The sequence below is a fragment of the Phodopus roborovskii genome, unplaced genomic scaffold, assembly GCF_943737965.1.
Source record: "Phodopus roborovskii unplaced genomic scaffold, PHOROB, whole genome shotgun sequence".
Lineage (NCBI taxonomy): Eukaryota > Metazoa > Chordata > Mammalia > Rodentia > Cricetidae > Phodopus > Phodopus roborovskii.
Genome location: NW_026126407.1, coordinates 29,734,676 through 29,752,577, shown reverse-complemented (window position 1 = coordinate 29,752,577; position 17,902 = coordinate 29,734,676). Strand labels below are relative to the sequence as shown.

Here is a 17,902-nt window from a genome sequence, read left to right as displayed (position 1 = left end):
TACAGTACAATGAATGCCAAGAGGGGTGCGATTCTAGGGTACCATGGCAACTTGAAAAATATAACGTACTCAGTCCCTTGAGGAAGGAAACCATGATAGAGAAGACATTCAAGCAGAACTCTAAAGTTCAGAGAGTGTGGTAGGGTGGACATTCCAGTAAGAGGTAGTAATAAGACACATAAGCGCTGAGAGCAAGAGGCCCTGTGAGCCCAGAGCAGATTATAACCTGTCTTCCCTACACTAGCAGAAATGCTGTGTTCTTGCTTCTGCACCCTCTCCCCAAGAGGTTTACAGCAAATTGGTGGTTCTTAGGGCTAAGGAGTAAACCATTAACCCACATACAACAGGGTGACTGTTCCATATGTGAGGAATTTGATTTTTAAGAGATGAAAATCTGTTATATTTCAGACTATTAGAATGGGAGAATATATTTTACCCACTAGTTTTTGTAAATAACCTTTTTTACATTTACTTAATAATTTATTCATCTTATTTTTTTTAATCTATAAACTAGTGTGTGTCATGGTGTGCATGTGGAAGTCAGAACAGCTTGTAGAAGTTGATGTTCTCCTTTTACTGTGTAGATTCTGGGGATCGAACTCAAGTCATCAGCTTGGCAGAAGGTACCTTTACCACCTGAGCTATCTCAATGGCCCACAGACTTTTAAATATTTACATTTCAAGGGCTGGAAGTATAGGTCAGTAGTAAAACACTTGGCCTGGCATGCCTGGGGTGGATCTCCAGCACCACAAATAATATAAATAAAATAAAATCCCTAAATATTTACATTTTCTTCATACTGGAACTTTTTCCTTCTCTCATTCTAAATAAAGTCTTTCTAGAACTCTGTCGTCTTAAATTTGTGTTACAGTGTCTGCTGCATATTCATCTTTCCTGGTCTCACACAAGTTCAAGATCCACCCCACACCCGTGTGCGTGTACGTGTGTGTGTGTGTGCGTGTGCGTGTGCGTGCGTGTGTGTGTGTGTGTGTGTTGCGCCCTGGAGTGAAGTGCATGTGTGCTTCTGTGTGTGTGGTGGATTTAAGGTTCACTGTGTGTGTTGTTTCTCTACTAGGGATCACCCCAAGGCCTAATGCATACTAGGCAACCATTCTTCACCTGAGCTCAATCCCCAGCCCTGTCCTGTGTTTTAGTCATTTCCGTGCCCCATCCTTTCTGCTTGGACAACTTTTCAAGGGTTCTGTTTAGCTTTCACTGACCCTTTACCATATGTTCTTTCCCTTTCCTGCTATTCTAAACACTCTGCTTTCTGGTGTTTTCTCATATTGTGTTGATACTGTGTCAGTCATAACCACCTCAGTGAGCTTATAGGTTCTGTGAATTCTAAGAACAATGTTTAGCCCATTTTATTTTTCTTTGATACTTGGTTTGCTTCTAAGTACACAAGTTTAAAAATGTTTATTAGGCTCCAAAGGTGCTTGGTAAGGCCCTTGCCTTTCAAACAATAGGACCTGAGTTGGCTTTCCAGAACCCACTTAAAAATTGTCAGGCAAGGTGGGGTATGTTTGTGACCTCGTAAGTCAGGAAGATCCTTGGAACTTACTGGCCAGCTAATGTAGCCTAATTGGTGAGTCCAGCCAGAGATCCTGTTTTAAAGATGAAAGACATTCCTGAGGGTAACACCTGAGGTTGTCCTCTGGCTTCCACATGTATATGTATATATACTTGCATATGCACCTGTACAAATGCATAAACAATTCATTGAGGTGAGAATCCTGGGCTTGTTTGATGCCTATCAAGAAGTAAATGAAAGCCTCATTACTGTTTTATTCAGCAGCAAAGTCTATATAGGAAACAAAATATGGGGGGTTTGGTTTTGTTACTATCTTTTGGTGGTGCTGAGGATTTACCCCAGGGCCTTGCATAAACTGGGCAATCTCTTCACTGCTGCGCTATCGTCAAGCCTGAAGTTCTTATATAGTGTAATATTTTATATGATCTATAATTTCAGATTTTCATTATGATTTGTTAGTTTCCTTAGCTCTATAAGTAATGAATGCAAAGAAGTCAGAGGCAACACCATCTTAAGAAATTTGAGGAATATGCAATAAAGTGGTTCTAAGTTTGAACAGAATTGCTAATGACATGTTTTAATAGTCCATAGTTGCCTAGATCTTCCATGCTTCAATATGTTTTCACAAAATAAATTGTTCAGATACAAATAAATGACATTAAATTTGTAGTAATACCACTTAATCACAATGGGCAGCTGTTTCAGAACTATTGGTACTATTTCATTGTTCATTTATTTTTTGTAATTAGAAGGAATATTGAGATAGAATACATACACTACAGTATTAAGTGGTTGTGAAAGCCTCATCTTCTTCTGAATAATAAACACTACTTCCTAGAACAGGAGTCCACATGTCTCATCCTTAGTGTTACACATTGCATTCTTACTGATGTTTTGCTTTTGGCACCTTTTGCATTTGAGTGAATTTTGTGAAGTAGGAATATTCTTTTGCATATATATATATATATATATATATATATATATATATATATATATATAGTCTGTTGTTGGAATTCGCTTGGGTCCGGCAGTTGTTCTAGAATCTATTCTTAGAGGGTAGGAATTCCTATAGAATTTAAAGGTCTCTTCAGTAGGTTTGATGCATTTTTCTTGGTACATCCTTACCGTCCCTTTGCAGCCTGAAAACACTAGAGATGTTCTCAGTAGACTGAACTGTCAGAAGGACAGCCAGTACTTAGGAGCCAAGAAACATGGAACATGGCCTATTGCAGAACCACAGTGGGATTTCACATAACACTGGCTTCTAATGTCCCCAGGGAACCAAACTGAATTGCTAGGGCAAGACAGGAGGGACACCAATGAAACAAAAGTCTTTTTTTTTTTTTTTTTAAGGCACTCTAAAGAAATTACTATCTTTTTCACATGTGACTCTGAGATGACAGTGTATCAGGCTCAGGGTGTAGCTCAGTGGTAGAATGTTTGCATAGTCTAAGTGAGGTCCTGGGTACAATCCCCTATCACCACCAGTAATAAGTCCAGTTTTGTTTGTTTGTTTTTTGTTTTGTTTTTTATGTATACAGTGTTCTGTCTGCATGTATGCCTGCAGGCCAGAAGAGGGCACCATATCTCATTATTGATGATTGTGAGCCACCATGTGGTTGTTGGGAATTGAACTCAGGACCTCTAAGAAGAGCAGCCAGAGCTCTTAACCTCTGAGCCATCTCTCCAGCCCAAGTCCAGTTTTGTATTAAGTAGAAATTTAAAATCAGAGAGGTTAAGAAATCCATCACAGTTGCTCAGCTAGTAAGTAGTTGGTTTAGACTTTGTACCCCTTTAGTGCTGGTTCCATAATTACATAGTTTCCTCTTGGTTGCATTGTATAAGTATGTGAAGCCAGAGAAAGAATGACACAGAAAATGGAAGCTTCATATAAGACAAATTTGCAGATCCTTTTGGGCATTCTCTGATCTGCATTTCCTGCTAGGGCTTATATAGCAGTCCACTTTGAAAAATAACAGATGAAACACTTAAAATCTGTTTTGGTTGCCCCGTTTGGATATGGTGTTGGGCAGTTTCCTAAGACTTAAGGGGTTATCATCATCTCTTTGATGTTTGTATTTTAAAACAGCAGAATTATCTGCTGGAGCTAAACAATCTGCTTCAGAATTTTAAAGTTCCATAATTTGATGATTATATCTCTCAGTAGTTGAGGAAAATTGTTTGATAGGCTTTTTTTTTTTTTTTTTTTTTTTTTTTCTCCTTCTTCCCAATTTAAGTTTTCTCTGATGCTGAGAGTAGAAGCCAGGTCTTTATATGTGTTACTCAAATGAACTGCATCCCCAGCAATTTGTACTTATTGTGTTATCCTCCCTTTCCACACACACACACTACCCTTTGTCTCATTAATGAAAGAGTAATGTATTAAGGAGCAGAAGTTGTAGGCAGATAGCAGGTACCTATCATGACACATTGTAGAAGCATTTACCTCCTACCTTACTATGTACCTAAAGTTCTTTCATAGAAAATGTTCTTATGTGTCACCCCTCTCCCTCCCTCCTTCCTTTATAAGAAAAATTAATGAACAAAATTTAAGTGGGAACGTTAGGTGTGACTTTTCATATCACATACAAGCATATGCTTTCTTTTGCTTTGTAGCATGCTTATGGAAAACATTTTCCTAGTAGTGTTCTTTCTTTATAAATTATAATTATCCTTTATTACTAACATTCACTACTTAGTTATGATTTGTTTGCCTATGAGGTTACCCTTTGTGTGATCTTCTTTTGTCTATAGTACACACAGGACTAATATTGATGAACTACAGCAAGCAGGAGGCCTCTACCCTCTGTACCCCATTCTCTCTGCCCCTGCTTGCTGGCTGATGGTCTGCAGCCCCGCCTTTGGTAGCTTCTTTCTCCTTTTCTCCTTTTCTCTCATTTTTGATTTGTTCTAAATGGGCAGGAGAAGTAGGGGCTTCTTAGTGGATTTGTGGAAATTATCTTGTGGGATCAAAGATTGAAGAACTTAGTTTGACCAAATCAAATGTGTTTGTAAGCATTTGGAACAAAGTCTCTCTAAAAGTCTAGAACTATGGCTATGTAATTTGTAGGACTAAAGGATAGTCTGCTGTCTCCCTGTATCCTATGTATATATTGAAATGCAGATTTGTAGACTTACTTTCCCAATAAATATAAAGTAGAGGAGTGATTTTGTTTTTCTTCATATTATTTTCACTAGTAAATAAAGGCCCAAATTTAAATTTTGTTTGCCGTGCTTGCATTTCAGCATGATCACTTGGTAGCTGAATTAAAGATTACTTTGGCCTCCTCACTTAGCCCAAGCAAAATTCTTGTTTCTGCCTGGTGGTGGTAGTGGCAGCAGCAGACGTGTTTAGATGCTAGTAAGTGCAAATGAATGGACTGGAAGAGGGCAAGAACTGTCCCGAGGTTTCTTTGTTTGTCTTTTCTTCTCTCAGTCTATGTACCCTGGTTTTTACATTTTTTACTGGCCATTTCTGTTTTATATGTAAAGTAAAACACAAAAACAAAAACAAAAAAGTTTCCATTGTTTTCCTTTGTAATGCAAGTAGCATTTTAATGGAGCCTCTCTCTGTGTCCTACAGGCATTGATTAGATTCATTGTGCTCTCCTTTGTGGAATACATACAGTCTTGCTGCAGTGAGCTGAGGATCTGCATAGTATTTGGAGAACAGCAGGACACTTTGATAAAGACTTACCGACTTCATCTTTAATGCGCTTTTCTTTTTGTTATCTAGTTGCTGATCATCTGGGCTGTGATCCTCAAACACGGTTCTTTGTCCCTCCTAATATCAAACAGTGGATTGCCTTGCTGCAAAGAGGAAATTGCACCTTTAAAGAGAAAATATCACGGGCTGCTTTCCACAATGCGGTTGCTGTAGTCATCTACAATAATAAATCTAAAGAGGAGCCAGTCACCATGACTCATCCAGGTAAACAGGAAAAAGGGCTTTAGATTTTGTCTTTCTTTTTTTAAATTATTGCTTTGTGCATTCTTATACCTTTGGTGAAACCATAACCATGATTATATTAACTTTTAGTATTGCACTTGTAGAGATACATGTCTCTCCCCCCCCCCCCCAGTTGTTTTTCTTTAATAATGATAATGACAAAAAAAAAATCTGTATAATGGCTGGCTGGGATTGATCTCATGGTAGTTTTGTTCTTCTGCTCTTTGTGTGAGGACTTGTTATCCTGTGCTTAGTATGGAGTCCTTCTCTATACTGCTGTGCACGCTCAACAGTTACCTGTCCAGGAGGGGTTCTTTCTATGTCATTAGACTAAGTGTTGAAGCTGCATTAGTAATGAGTGCATACAGCAGTAAAATACCATTTCTTCATTTCTTGTGTGAAGTACTTAGAGTAATTGTTTGTATAACAATAGTTGTGATTTACTGAGCATTTACTCTGTGTGTGTGTGTGTGTGTGTGTGTGTGTGTGTGTGTGTGTATGTGCGTGTGTATGTGCCCACCATTTGCTGTGGGTTCTTAAGAACAGTTGCTACTCTTGCAGAGAACCTAAGTTTGTTTATAAGCATCTGTGTCAGGTGGCTCACAACTGTCTGTAACTCCAGCTCCAAGAGATCTGATGCCCTTTTATCTTCTGGAGACACACATACACACCCAGAGTGTATGCACATACATACAAATAAATAAAAATAATTAAAAGCAAATAGATGTTTGGGGCAGTCCTTATAGTCATGTATGATGTAGGTTCTTCCCCAGTCTTACAGAGCCAAAGACTAAAGCCAGTAGAGACTGCAAAAGAGGGTTAGACCCAAGTTTACTAATGTCTATTCAGTTTCATGAGCCTGGCTCTGAGCTTCTGGGATTTAATTTAGCTTTACATTCATGAAGATTATAATATCTTACTTAAGAAATTGCCTTTTTTAAAGAAAATACCCCAAGTTTTGTTTGTTTTTACATTTATTTGTGTGTGTGTGTGTGTGTGTGTGTGTGTGTGAGAGAGAGAGAGAGAGAGAGAGAGAGAGAGAGAGAGAGAGAGGAGAGAGAGAGAGAACGAGAACAACTAAAGGAGTAGATTCTTGCCTTCCACAGGGTGGGTCCTGAACAGGTGGATCCCAAGAGCTAGATGATCAACCAGCCTAGCTAAAACTTCTTGTACAGACTTCTTGTACAGAAAGAAACTCTGACTACAATCAGTAAAAGGACAGTAGAGGAAGATTCCAGACGCCCTGCATATATGTACTTGCATAGTCACATGCATGCACTACACCCCCACCCACATGAAGAGCAGGAAGTTTGTCAGATAATGCAGAGTTCTCATCTGCACTTCTCACAACATCCATTTATTCTGAGATGCTGTTGAGGGCCCAGTGAAGAAAAAAATGTAAAGCAAAGTTTTGGGAAATGCTTGGAGGGCCTTCATGTTCATTGTTATATTGAGGTCTCTGAGATGTCTTAGAGGGAATAACTCTTTGATAAAACCATTTGCTGGACTTGTTTGACCACATAATTCTTTATCATCAGTTATAGTAACAAAAATAAAGAGGTTTAGAAGTAGAATATGGGGTGAATTCCCAAGGAACTGCAACTTCTATAAAGCAAATAATAGATGTGTACATAAGAGTAATGGCAAATAGCATTGCATTGTGTCTAGAAACATATTGTGTAGTCCCATTTAGAGAAACTTTATATATCAATAATAAGATAAACCTAATGTTACAATAGAGAAAGAGTTTAGTGGTTAGACATTTCAGTTATTATTAGAAAAACTACAATCTAAACAATAAGATACTATTCCACACCCATTGGAGTAAATGTAACTGCTTTTGGGAATGTGGAGCCAGCTTGGAAAACAGTTCAGCAGTTTCTCTAAAGTCAAGCACAGATTTACCATGTGAGCCAGCAGTCTTAGCAGCCAACACAAGAGAAACTGAAAAAGGAAAGCAAACAAGAGGGGGAAGTGTCACAAAAGCATACATTTAACTGTCCTAGTAGAGTATTTCAAATAACCAAAGTAGAAACAACCAGGATACCCATCAGCTCATGAGTTAAGTAAATAAAACAATTTATGTCCATACAGTGAAATGCAATTTATCAACTAAGTGGAATTAACTGAACTACAGGAAGATTGCTGTGGACTAGGGGCCAGACTTGACTATATATTGAGTTTTAGGCTAGCCTGGGCTACAAAGTGAGGCCTTGTCTCAAAACCCCACTGACAAATGGCTAAACCTTAGAAGCAGTATGTTAAATAGAGGAAGCCAGACATGAAAGCCAACTATTGCCTGGCACCAGCCTACATAAAATACCTAGGAAAATCAGATTTAGGGAGAAGAAAAGCAGGGTCAATGGGTGTGAAGGATAACTATTCATTGAATGTGGGGGGACTTTCTGGGCATGACAGGAGTTTCCTGAACTTGGATTGTGGTGGTAATTGTACATTGCTATAAACTTACTGAGTTGTACACTTCAACATGTCAGTCTGGGATGAAGAGATAAGGCTCAGTGGCTAACTGCACTCACCACCTGCAACTCCAGATCCAGGGGACATGGTGCCCTGTAGCTTCTGTATATACCTGTACCCATATAGAGACACATACATTTTTTAATCTTAAAAAAAATATATATAACCTATGGCATGTAAATTATGTTTCATTAAAACTAATTATTAATGCAGACTAAAGATCAAAAATAGCATAAGATAAATTTCTGCTGAGAACTTGTCGTTTTATTCTAATATTGAGGGAACATGAGACAAAGCAAACTCATTAAAGGAGAATAAAGTCACAGGAATACTTAGTCTGCTTTATTTTTCTATATTTGGCAAAATAAGAATTGGTTTTTTGTTTTGAGTTTTGTTTTGTTTTGTTTGTTTGTTTGTTTTGAGACAGTTTCTCTATATAACCACCCTGGCTGCCCTGGAACTTGCTCTGTAGACTAGGCTGGCCTCAAACTCACAAAGATCCACCTGAAAATAAGATTATATATCCTCAAATAATCTTTCTTTGATACATCGTCAAGTGTTCATAAGATAGCCTGTTGTTACTTTTATTCCCATTTTAAGTGTTCAGAGTAGAAATTAAAAGCCTGTAAGGGTAAAACCTATATTTAAAAGTGGACAGGTATAAAACAGAGAAGTGCTTTGCCTCCTGATTAGTAAAGATATGTCAGGTGTCTCTGAGAGTTAAACTGAAAGATTAATGACAGATCCAAAATCTGCTTGGTCAGAATGGTCAAAACACCATTACGGTGTTTTATTTGAATAAAAGTTACATAATTATTTAGAGAAAAAGCATGAATATAGTCTTAATAAAAAGCAGTAGGGATAAATTGATCAAAAAGATTTCTGCAATATAATTCTACTTCAAAGATTTGACAATGATAACCTATTTTATTTGGGAATGTGGTAATTATCTGCCAAGAAGGCTCATCTTTGCATGGAAAAGGCCTTAGGTTGTTTTTTGTTTTTTTATTTTTTTGTTTTAGTTTTCGAGACAGGGTACTAGCTCCTAGCTCGGTAGACTAGGCAGGTCTCTGTCTCCCAAGTGCTGGGATTAAAGGTGTGCACCACCAATGCCCGACTTCTAGATTGTTTATTGCTTGATAGGAGAGTTTTGCACTGTTTTGTTTGAACTCCTAGGCTGTTGTGAATTGTTTCCTGTTTTCACAAACCAAATCAATTCTTCCTCTCAGCCTGTTCAGTTGGTATGCTGCTTGTTACATACTTAATGCTTTTCTTAGGGTTTTTATTGCTGTGAAAAGACACTATGACCACTGCAACTCTTATAAAGAAAACTTTTTTTTTTTTTTTTTTTTTTTTTTTTTTTTTTTTGAGACAGGGTTTCTCTGTAGCTTTGGAGACTGTCCTGGAACTAGCTCTTGTAGACCAGGCTGGTCTCAAACTCTTGGAGATCACCTGCCTCTGCCTCCCGAGTGCTGGAATTAAAGGCATGCACCACCAGCTAATTTGATTGAGGTGGCTTGCTTACAGTTTCAGATGTTCAGTCCATTTTCATCATGATGGGGAGCCAGGCAGCATGCAGACCAACATGGTGCTGGCTATAACTTGACCAAAAGGCAGGAGGAAGTCAACTGACAGTCACACTATGTGGTACCCTGAGTAAAGGAAGCCTCAAAGCTGGTCCCCAGAGTGACACACCCTCCAACAAGGCCATCAACATAGCCACACCTCATAATGGTGCCACTCCCTTCGGGGGCCATTTTCTTTCAAATTACCGCACTACCATCACAAATACACGACAGTGATTTTTGTTCCGCTTCTGTCCCAGCCTCTTCTGTTTTGTTCTAGTCTCCAAATCATGTCTAAGAGTTTGTCAAACAGGGTTAGGAAGATTGCTTGCCTAGTAAGCCTGATAACTGGAGTCCAGATCCCCAGAACCCACATAAAAGCTGGGCACAGTAACACATTTGTAATGCCTCTACCAGGAAATGGCAGGCAGAGATAGAATCACCAGAAGCCCATGGGCCAGATAGATAGCTGGTGTGGGCAGCAGTGGACAAGAGAGGCCCTGTCTTGAACAAGATGGAAGAGTAGGGGGTAGCATCCAAGCTTGTGCTCTAATCTCTACATTTGTGCCACATCCTACATGCTCGCACTCCTGTACACTGATAGGCACACACACAGTTTCTAAGTTTATCACAGACTCCAAATTTGTTGCTCTATTTGTAGAAACAAAAGTAGGTTTCATCTTTAAAATTGTGAAAAAGAATTTAACAATTACAATATTGGAGTTTGAATCTTATGTTCAGTTGTAATTACAAGGCTTGTGTGTTTGAACAAGTAACTCTTTAAAATATATCCTCATTTGTAAAACACCTGAAAAGTATCTGTCTGCTTTATCTGCCCATCAGAGTGAGTGTGACAATTATTGATATATATTTACTCCTTTAAGTTTAAGGCTGGCATTTGTTTTGTTTCAAAGCATATTTGTCTTTATTTTTTGACATGTTTTTCTATACAAGCTAATTGTTTTTAGCTCTATTTAGCACAAAATTAATGATATGAAGTTATATTTGCTATATGGTGAACATTCTGTGAAATACACTGTAGGGTCCAGAGTGTATTGGTAAGGAGCATGTTCACCGTTGGAGAGACAAACATGCATGAAATGAGGGAGCTTCTGGGCATAAAGGCTCCTGACTCTCAGATATAAGGGATTCATTAGAAGACTTGATTGTTGAGAAGCTGTCATTCTTCTGGGCCCTAAATATTTAAGATTAGACCAGAGAGAAAAGTACTCTCATTAGAGGAACCACATTAGTCCAGACAGTGACTGTTGTGAAGGAAGTCCGGGGGTAAATAGAAACTTAGGCTGAATTAGCTAAAAGTAGAGGGATTTGAATTCTTTATAATATTGGGTCTCTTTTTATGTTTGTTTGTTTTTTGTGGTCTTATTAGATTTGTAAGCATAAACTTGGCACACATGACACCTCTTTTCATGGACTTTGGTCATGCATAGAAAATAAACATTGAATTATGATTGCAAGAAGGCGTTAAGTTGAAAAGATCTGAGGGTTCCCTTGAGAAAATTACTTTTGCGAAGAAATCCAAATGTTTGAGGAAAAAATAGTCAGAGGGTGCTTCATGAGTAAAGGATCTGTATGGAAAAAAAGCAAAGCAAAAATGATTTAAATCTGGGCTAAGGTTGGGAGTGGTGGATGGGAGTATGGTATGAAATAACCAATGTAACTGAGTATGGAGGGATGGTCAAGGTAATAGCAGATGAAATTTACAGGCAAAATATGCCAAAAGCAACAGCTTTTATTCAATAACAGTACATGAGAATTTTGAAAGAAGGGAGGTGCTGTTCTCTTGAGTCGGTGAGGTTGATGGCATTTATTGAATTCTGTGTTGTCCCAGCATGGTACTAGGTTTTCCAAGGGTGTGAAACCTCCCATCTGTAGCAGCAAGGTAGCTGAGCATCCCCACATAGGGTGTCTAGCCTCTTCCCTAACATCTAATAATTGAGTCCTTGAAAAATCTTGAAAGCAGCATTGGATAGGACTTGAGCAGCAAGACAGATCCTATAAGACATCTTGCAAGCCAGGCAGTGGTGGCACATGCCTTTGATCCCAGCACTGGGGAAGCAGAGGCAGATGGATCTCTGTGAATTCCAGGCCAGCCTGATCTACAGAATAAGTTTCAGAACAGCCTCCAAAGCTACAGAGAAACCCTGTATGGGGGCGGGGGGATGCAAAAAAAACAAAACCACAGTTAACCAGCGTGAATAAATGCCATGAGGAAAAGTAGAGAAGTATGAGAGCCCAGTGAGAAGACCTGACTGATATCACTTGAAATTTGGTTATAGAACAGTTAAGTATTTCAGCCTTGTGATCTATACCAGAAGAAAGCTTATTAACCTCTGAGAAATACTGTTAAAGAGAACGAATTTTTATGAATCATCTGAAGCCCTCTGGATCCCATCCTTTCAAGGAGGCATTCCTTGACAAAGGCTATACTTTTTTTATGATCCTCTTCTAACTCCTATTCTGTAACTCTCCTTTATATATATAGTAGCAACTCCTTGCTCTCTGTCTCAATAACATGGTCTTAGGCTCTAGCCCTCCCCAGACACCACTTTCATCCTGTATGGCAGCACTTGTTCAAGGACCTTGTGTCAGAATTACTTCTGGTGCAGCTGTCATAAACATACCAATGCCAAGGCCCCCTCCTTCCCCTAGACCTGTAACTCAGATTCTTAAGGGATGGATGCAGAGGTCCATGTTGAGCCTGCTTTTGCTCTTACATCATCTCTGTCAGCCCTTCACTTTAGTAAAGAAATGTTGGATCAATGGTTTTCATTGCTGTGCATTTGAAGATAAACTGACATGAACTGACAGTGAAGAACAAAGAAACAGGTGCTTGCCCTTGGTGAGTTTACAGTACAAGGCCCCTGTCATCTTCAGAGACCTTCTTTGTACCTGACAGAACTGTCCATTTCCTGTTATAGTTCCCTTACTTGATTGGCAGTGTGGAAAAGATCTTAAGTCTCTAAGTTGAGTCTTTGTGTCTTTCCTTCCTGTCCTCTGTATTGTCAGTAGTGTGCTGTGAACAGAGTAAATGTGTTGCTTTGATTCCATTGAGCTGTTTGGTTTTGATATTAAGCTTTCTTCCCATATTGCTTAAAATTCTGTATTTTAAGTAAAGTACTTCGTTTTCTTGCCTTGGCTTTGCTTCCAGAGCTGATGTGTTCTCACCTCATGAATGCCCTTCATCTAGTGGCTGAAGGACATCTTCCCGATGTAGAGTCTCTGATATCAGTGACAGGAAAGACGTTCAATATGTGGTTTTTACTTGTTAGCTCCAGTTAGCAGAATGAGTTCTTTGTTGTGCAGCCAGCGGATGTGTGCAAAGGTGTAAGGGAATTACAGACTCTTGGGCAGTAGAAATAAAGTACATTTGTCTGAAAACTAAGCCTGAATTTACTGGTTTTAAATTTTTATAGATTTTACTGTTGCTTTTTAGTAGTCTGAATGAAAACTAACCAGACCTTTGTCTAGTTGAGGCCTCCACTAGACTGTATTTATTTAGGAATGTGTGGACATTCTTAACAAAATAATGGTGTTGCTTTTTAATCTCCAAGTCAGTCTGCATTATTAATCTTACATTCTCTGACTCCTGAACAGAAGATTCTTATCCTTTTTTCTGTGAGTTCTGAAGGAACTCACTTAGCTCTATACTTACCAATTAATAGAAAATATACTTCATAAAATACAGAAAACTGACTTTAAATATAAAAACATACCTTACAAAATTATTTTAAAACAACCAAAAAAACACTGCAAAAAATACCTTTACATATCAATAATTTGAACCACTTGCCATGAATGAATGATAATATAGTCTTGTTGCTGTTTTATCCTTTAAGGGTTTTTTTGCTGGGTGGTTGGGTTTGTTTATTTACTGAATATGGATTTAATTATCTCAGAAAAGATTAGGGCTGCAGCGTTAATTGTGCTGCATGGCAGGCAAAGTTTAAATTGTGTGTTCAGTTTTGCTGTATTTCCTATATTGCTCCTGTATTTTCTATGCAGTGCATATATTTTTTAAACATAAAAAATGTAACTGTGCCATGTGTGGTGGTGTACACTTTTAATATCATCACTGAAGAGGCAGAGGTAGGTGAATCTCTGAGTTCAAAGCCAAGCTGGTTTACATAGTGTGTTCCAGGACAGCAGGGCTACCTTTCTCAACTTCTCCACACCACCCCCACAATAAATAAATAAATAAATAAATAAATAGTCTAAAACTGATAGAGTGAAACAATAGGGTTCTTTAAAGTCTGTTTTTATTTGCATGTGTGTGTCTGTAAGTATATGCCACACCTGTGCTGATGCTCATGGAGGCCCGAGGGCCAGACACCCTGAAGCTGGAGTCCCAGTGGTCAAGAATCACACAGAGTAAGCGCTAAGAGTTGAACTCCGATTCTCTGGAAAAGCAGCTTTTAACTGCTGAGCTATCTTTCCCCTGAAGCAGTAGTTTAAAAAAAATAATAATAGCTTCAAAAAAATGTAATGAATCCATTTAAAAACTTTCCCATGGGTTTTTAACTTTTCCTGGATTTTACATATTGTAAGTGAATGGAGAAACCCTTCTACCTCGTGTATGTTTGAGCACGACCTGCTCTACTTTTCTTGTTGGAACCCATCATTGATTTACTTTGTCTGTCTTGTGCTTATCTTTTCCCACTGGCCACAGAAGAGGAAGAAGATAAAATAATATTTAGAATCTCCATAGGTCTGGAATTCTAGTTTAGAAATAGATTTCTTGGAGGTGAGGATATGGCTCAGTAAATACAGTGCCTATTGTGCAAGCAGCAGGACCTGAGTTTAGATCCCCAGCACCCATGGAAAACAGCCAGGTGCTATGATGCATGCACTAGGGGTATGGAGGCAGGCACATCCCTGGAGCTAATTGGCCAGTCAGCCTAACCAGATCTGCGAGCCCCAGATTCAGCCAGAGACCCTACTCAAAAAATAAAAGTAGAGGCCCAATGAGACGCTCCACAGGTAAAGAAAGCACTTGCTGCACAAGGTGAACCTGACACAACCTAAATCCGATCCTCAGAACCCACGTAAAGGTAGGGAAACAGAGAGAACCGACTCCAGAGTTGTCCTCAAACCCCCACATGTGTGCAGTGACATGTGGATGACCCCCAAATTATAATAAATAAAAATGTCAAGATTTTTAAATGTAGATTATTAGAGGAAGACAACCAGTGTCAGCTTTTGGCCTCCACACACATATGCACAAATGTACTTATCCTCAGGAACACATATATCTACACACAAAATAGAAATCCTTTTCATAGTTACAGTCTAAAGACATTAAGAGAGATATATAGAGTTCTGGTGATTGGTGTGGAAGTTAATGTGCAGGCTACTCTCCTCCAGCTTAAATCATCTCTGCTTGGAATGCCTGATTGTGTGCTAAACCTTTTTTGAAGTATTATATAAGAAAGTTATAACAAAGCACAAATGTAAGAGTTTCACTTGAAAAGGACACAACACTAAGGAGACAGAATCTTGGAACACAGATAACAAATAATAAGGTATTTATTAAGTTGACATGCAGGTTGGGTTATTAAAAATCAGTAACAAAGGTTTGTGGAAATAACCTGGCTTAAAGAAGAATTCAAGTGAAGAAATTCTGAGACCCTTAAATTCATTATTATTGGCAAGTGTGTGCCAGGTTACTAAGAATATGCCTGACTATGTCCTTGTGGACATTATCCAATATAAAGAGGTGGTAGTTTTACATCACTCTTAATATTAGAAGCATTATATTCACTTTTAGCATTTTATCTTAGCAAGAAACTTAAAATACTACTAGAAAAGAATAAGATAGAAAAACTGTAAACAGTCTCTCCTAATGAGCATACTTGGAATTTGAATGTCAAAATGGACAATGATAGTAACTATTTTAATATACATATTCATACAAAAGAAAATGGAAATTTGATGATGAATGGAGGATTTGCCTGGTCTCAAAGTGCTTCCTTACAGAATATTTTCTGATGACACAGGGGAAAAAAGAGGCTTCATGGTGCAGATGTCTGGAGGGCATTGCTTTCACAGATGATCAGAGTAAACACTGGTAATGGATGGATCAAACCTGCACCATCTGGCAGTGAAAAGCATATGCCATGGCGCCTATGTTGGTCCTGCCAATGGTGCATGAACTGGACCTAGCTGTGAGCAAACATCTTCTACAGAATAACTGAGCTGTGAGCTCTCAAGGTCATCAACATCAAAGAAAGACTGAGTGACTGTTTGAAACTGACAGTAAATGAAAAAAACCCGATGGCTAAGTGCTCCGGACAACTTTCATCCCCAATGCTATTTAAAAAAAAAAAAAAGGATCTTATTGGGGAGATTGGGGAGAGATGAAAGGGATTCTGAAAGGTATGATGTATCCATTCAGAATCATTTTTAATTTGGAGGGGTTGTTTCATTATCCCTCTCCTCCCCACCTCTGTCTCCCCATCGTGTATGTGCACGAATAAAAAAATGCATACTATATATCTGGGATAATGAGGCATCAGGCTAGCAACTCACCTTCAAAGGTTCTAGGTTTTCAATAAATAGGTACTTCCTACTTTTCTGAAAGTTTGGGATTTTTTTAAAAATTAGTGAGTTGGAAAATTTATATGAAAACTACATTGAAATTCTATCCCATCTCCTTTAGAGACAAGTGCTGGTGAGGCTGCTGGGGTGGGGTAGGATGGCAAGGAACCTTTATGTAACACCATTGGAGGTGCAAATTGGCCCAGCCACTATGGAAATCAGCATGGAGGTTCCTCAAAAACTAAAAATAGAAGTACTATGTGATTCATTTGTACCACTCCTGTAAATGTATCTAGGGAATCCAAGTCAGCATGTTATTGCAGCAGTAGTCACAGCAGTTGATTTAGGAACCAGCCCATGTGTCCCAACGTCCGCAGGTCTAAGTCACATTGGTCATGGTGATAGAGCAATGGAAGTTTAACTAAGATGCCTGCCAAACATGAAAAAGGAAAAACTTAAGGACTAAAGCCAGTGGAGCCATTTGTGAACAGACTGGTTCTGTTCACAGGTGGACACAGTGTGGGACTTGGCTGCCCCTGGACAGATGAACAGAGTGCTGTAGAAAACCCCCAAGTTACTCACACATGCCTGTCATTTCAGTAGCTGTTCTAGAACTCTGAGGTGATTTAAGTCTCTCACTTAGCCTGTGGTACTCTGATCTGATTAACATGTAGAAGGTCACTGGGCTCTGCAGGGACAACTGTAGTGCCATTGCCAGTAACTATCTCATTAGGATGGTGCCGTTGAAAGTGCTTATTATCAGAGTGCATGCCCTTGAGCGTCTATAAAAAGGAAGGTTCCTGAAATTGTCTGTCTGTGAATTTTCAAACTCCTTAGAGCTTTGCATGGTGATTTGAACTTAACAGATTCAATTGTTGGCCTGTTTTAAGCAGGATCTTATACAGAGATATTTTCTAGACAGCAGGTAAGCTTGCAGCAGAAAAGCTGGGCTGCCTTTCTCCATTTGTAGTCTGAGACCCTGAGACCTCCGATAGCGCCCCCCCTTTCCTGGGTCTTTTGTCAGCATCCCAGCTGCACTGGGCTAGTCAAGAGACTTACTATAAGACAAGGTAAAGAAAGGAATCTCTGTTCTTTCCCTACTGGGAGATGGACTCACTGAGCTGAAGCCTGAATCTTCTTGACATCAGGAGGGTAGTGTTGTTTTGCAGATAGCTGAGCGCCTCCTGAGCTAGTAGGGGACAGCTGAAGAGGAAATGGAGTCCTACACTCTGTAATAGGATTTTGAGTTCCTCCTTTTACTTTCTCAGAATAACAACAGATAACTCATTATCTTAGAGCATTTATTACCATCTAATATGAAATTTGCAGTTAGTTCCTAATTGAAAAGAGAAGCTGATATTCAGAAGGGTTATACAGCTTGCTCAGATTTGAATCTTAGAACTTCTGATTCTAGAGCCCAAAAGGTAGTTCTAAGGTTCCTAATTTGTCCCCCCAAAGTTGATTTTATTGTAGGCATAAGCCTTTTTTCTCAGTGCAGTCTAGACTGTCTGGTAATCAGGTGCTCTGTTTTTCAGGACAGATGGCCCAGCAGCTCTGTGGCCATTAGTGGTGGTAGCTTTTATGATCCTGGAAATTGAACCTAGAGTATTACACATGCTACACTTTCTGCTGCCACTGAGCCAAGTTCCAGCCCCTTTAAATTTACTTACTGTTTATTGTTGTTTTAGACAAGATCTTACTCTGTGGCCAGGCGATCCTGGAACTCAGTGTAATCCTCCTGCCTCAGCTTCCCCAATGCTGACACTATAAACACGATCCACCATACCCAGCTTCGTTTAGCTATTTTATTATTGCTT

At 39.0% G+C, this 17,902-nt stretch overlaps 1 protein-coding gene across 3 annotated transcripts in view; it reads left to right on the top strand.

The window, feature by feature from the left end:
• The window catches only part of Rnf130 (ring finger protein 130), a 107,982-nt gene that overhangs the window by 23,893 nt on the left and 66,187 nt on the right, over positions 1-17,902 (top strand). For all 3 annotated transcript variants that reach the window (XM_051180824.1, XM_051180825.1, XM_051180823.1), the window contains exon 2: positions 5,272-5,466. In XM_051180824.1, the coding sequence (XP_051036781.1) occupies positions 5,272-5,466 (195 nt within the window). The remainder of the gene's footprint in view (positions 1-5,271; positions 5,467-17,902) is intronic.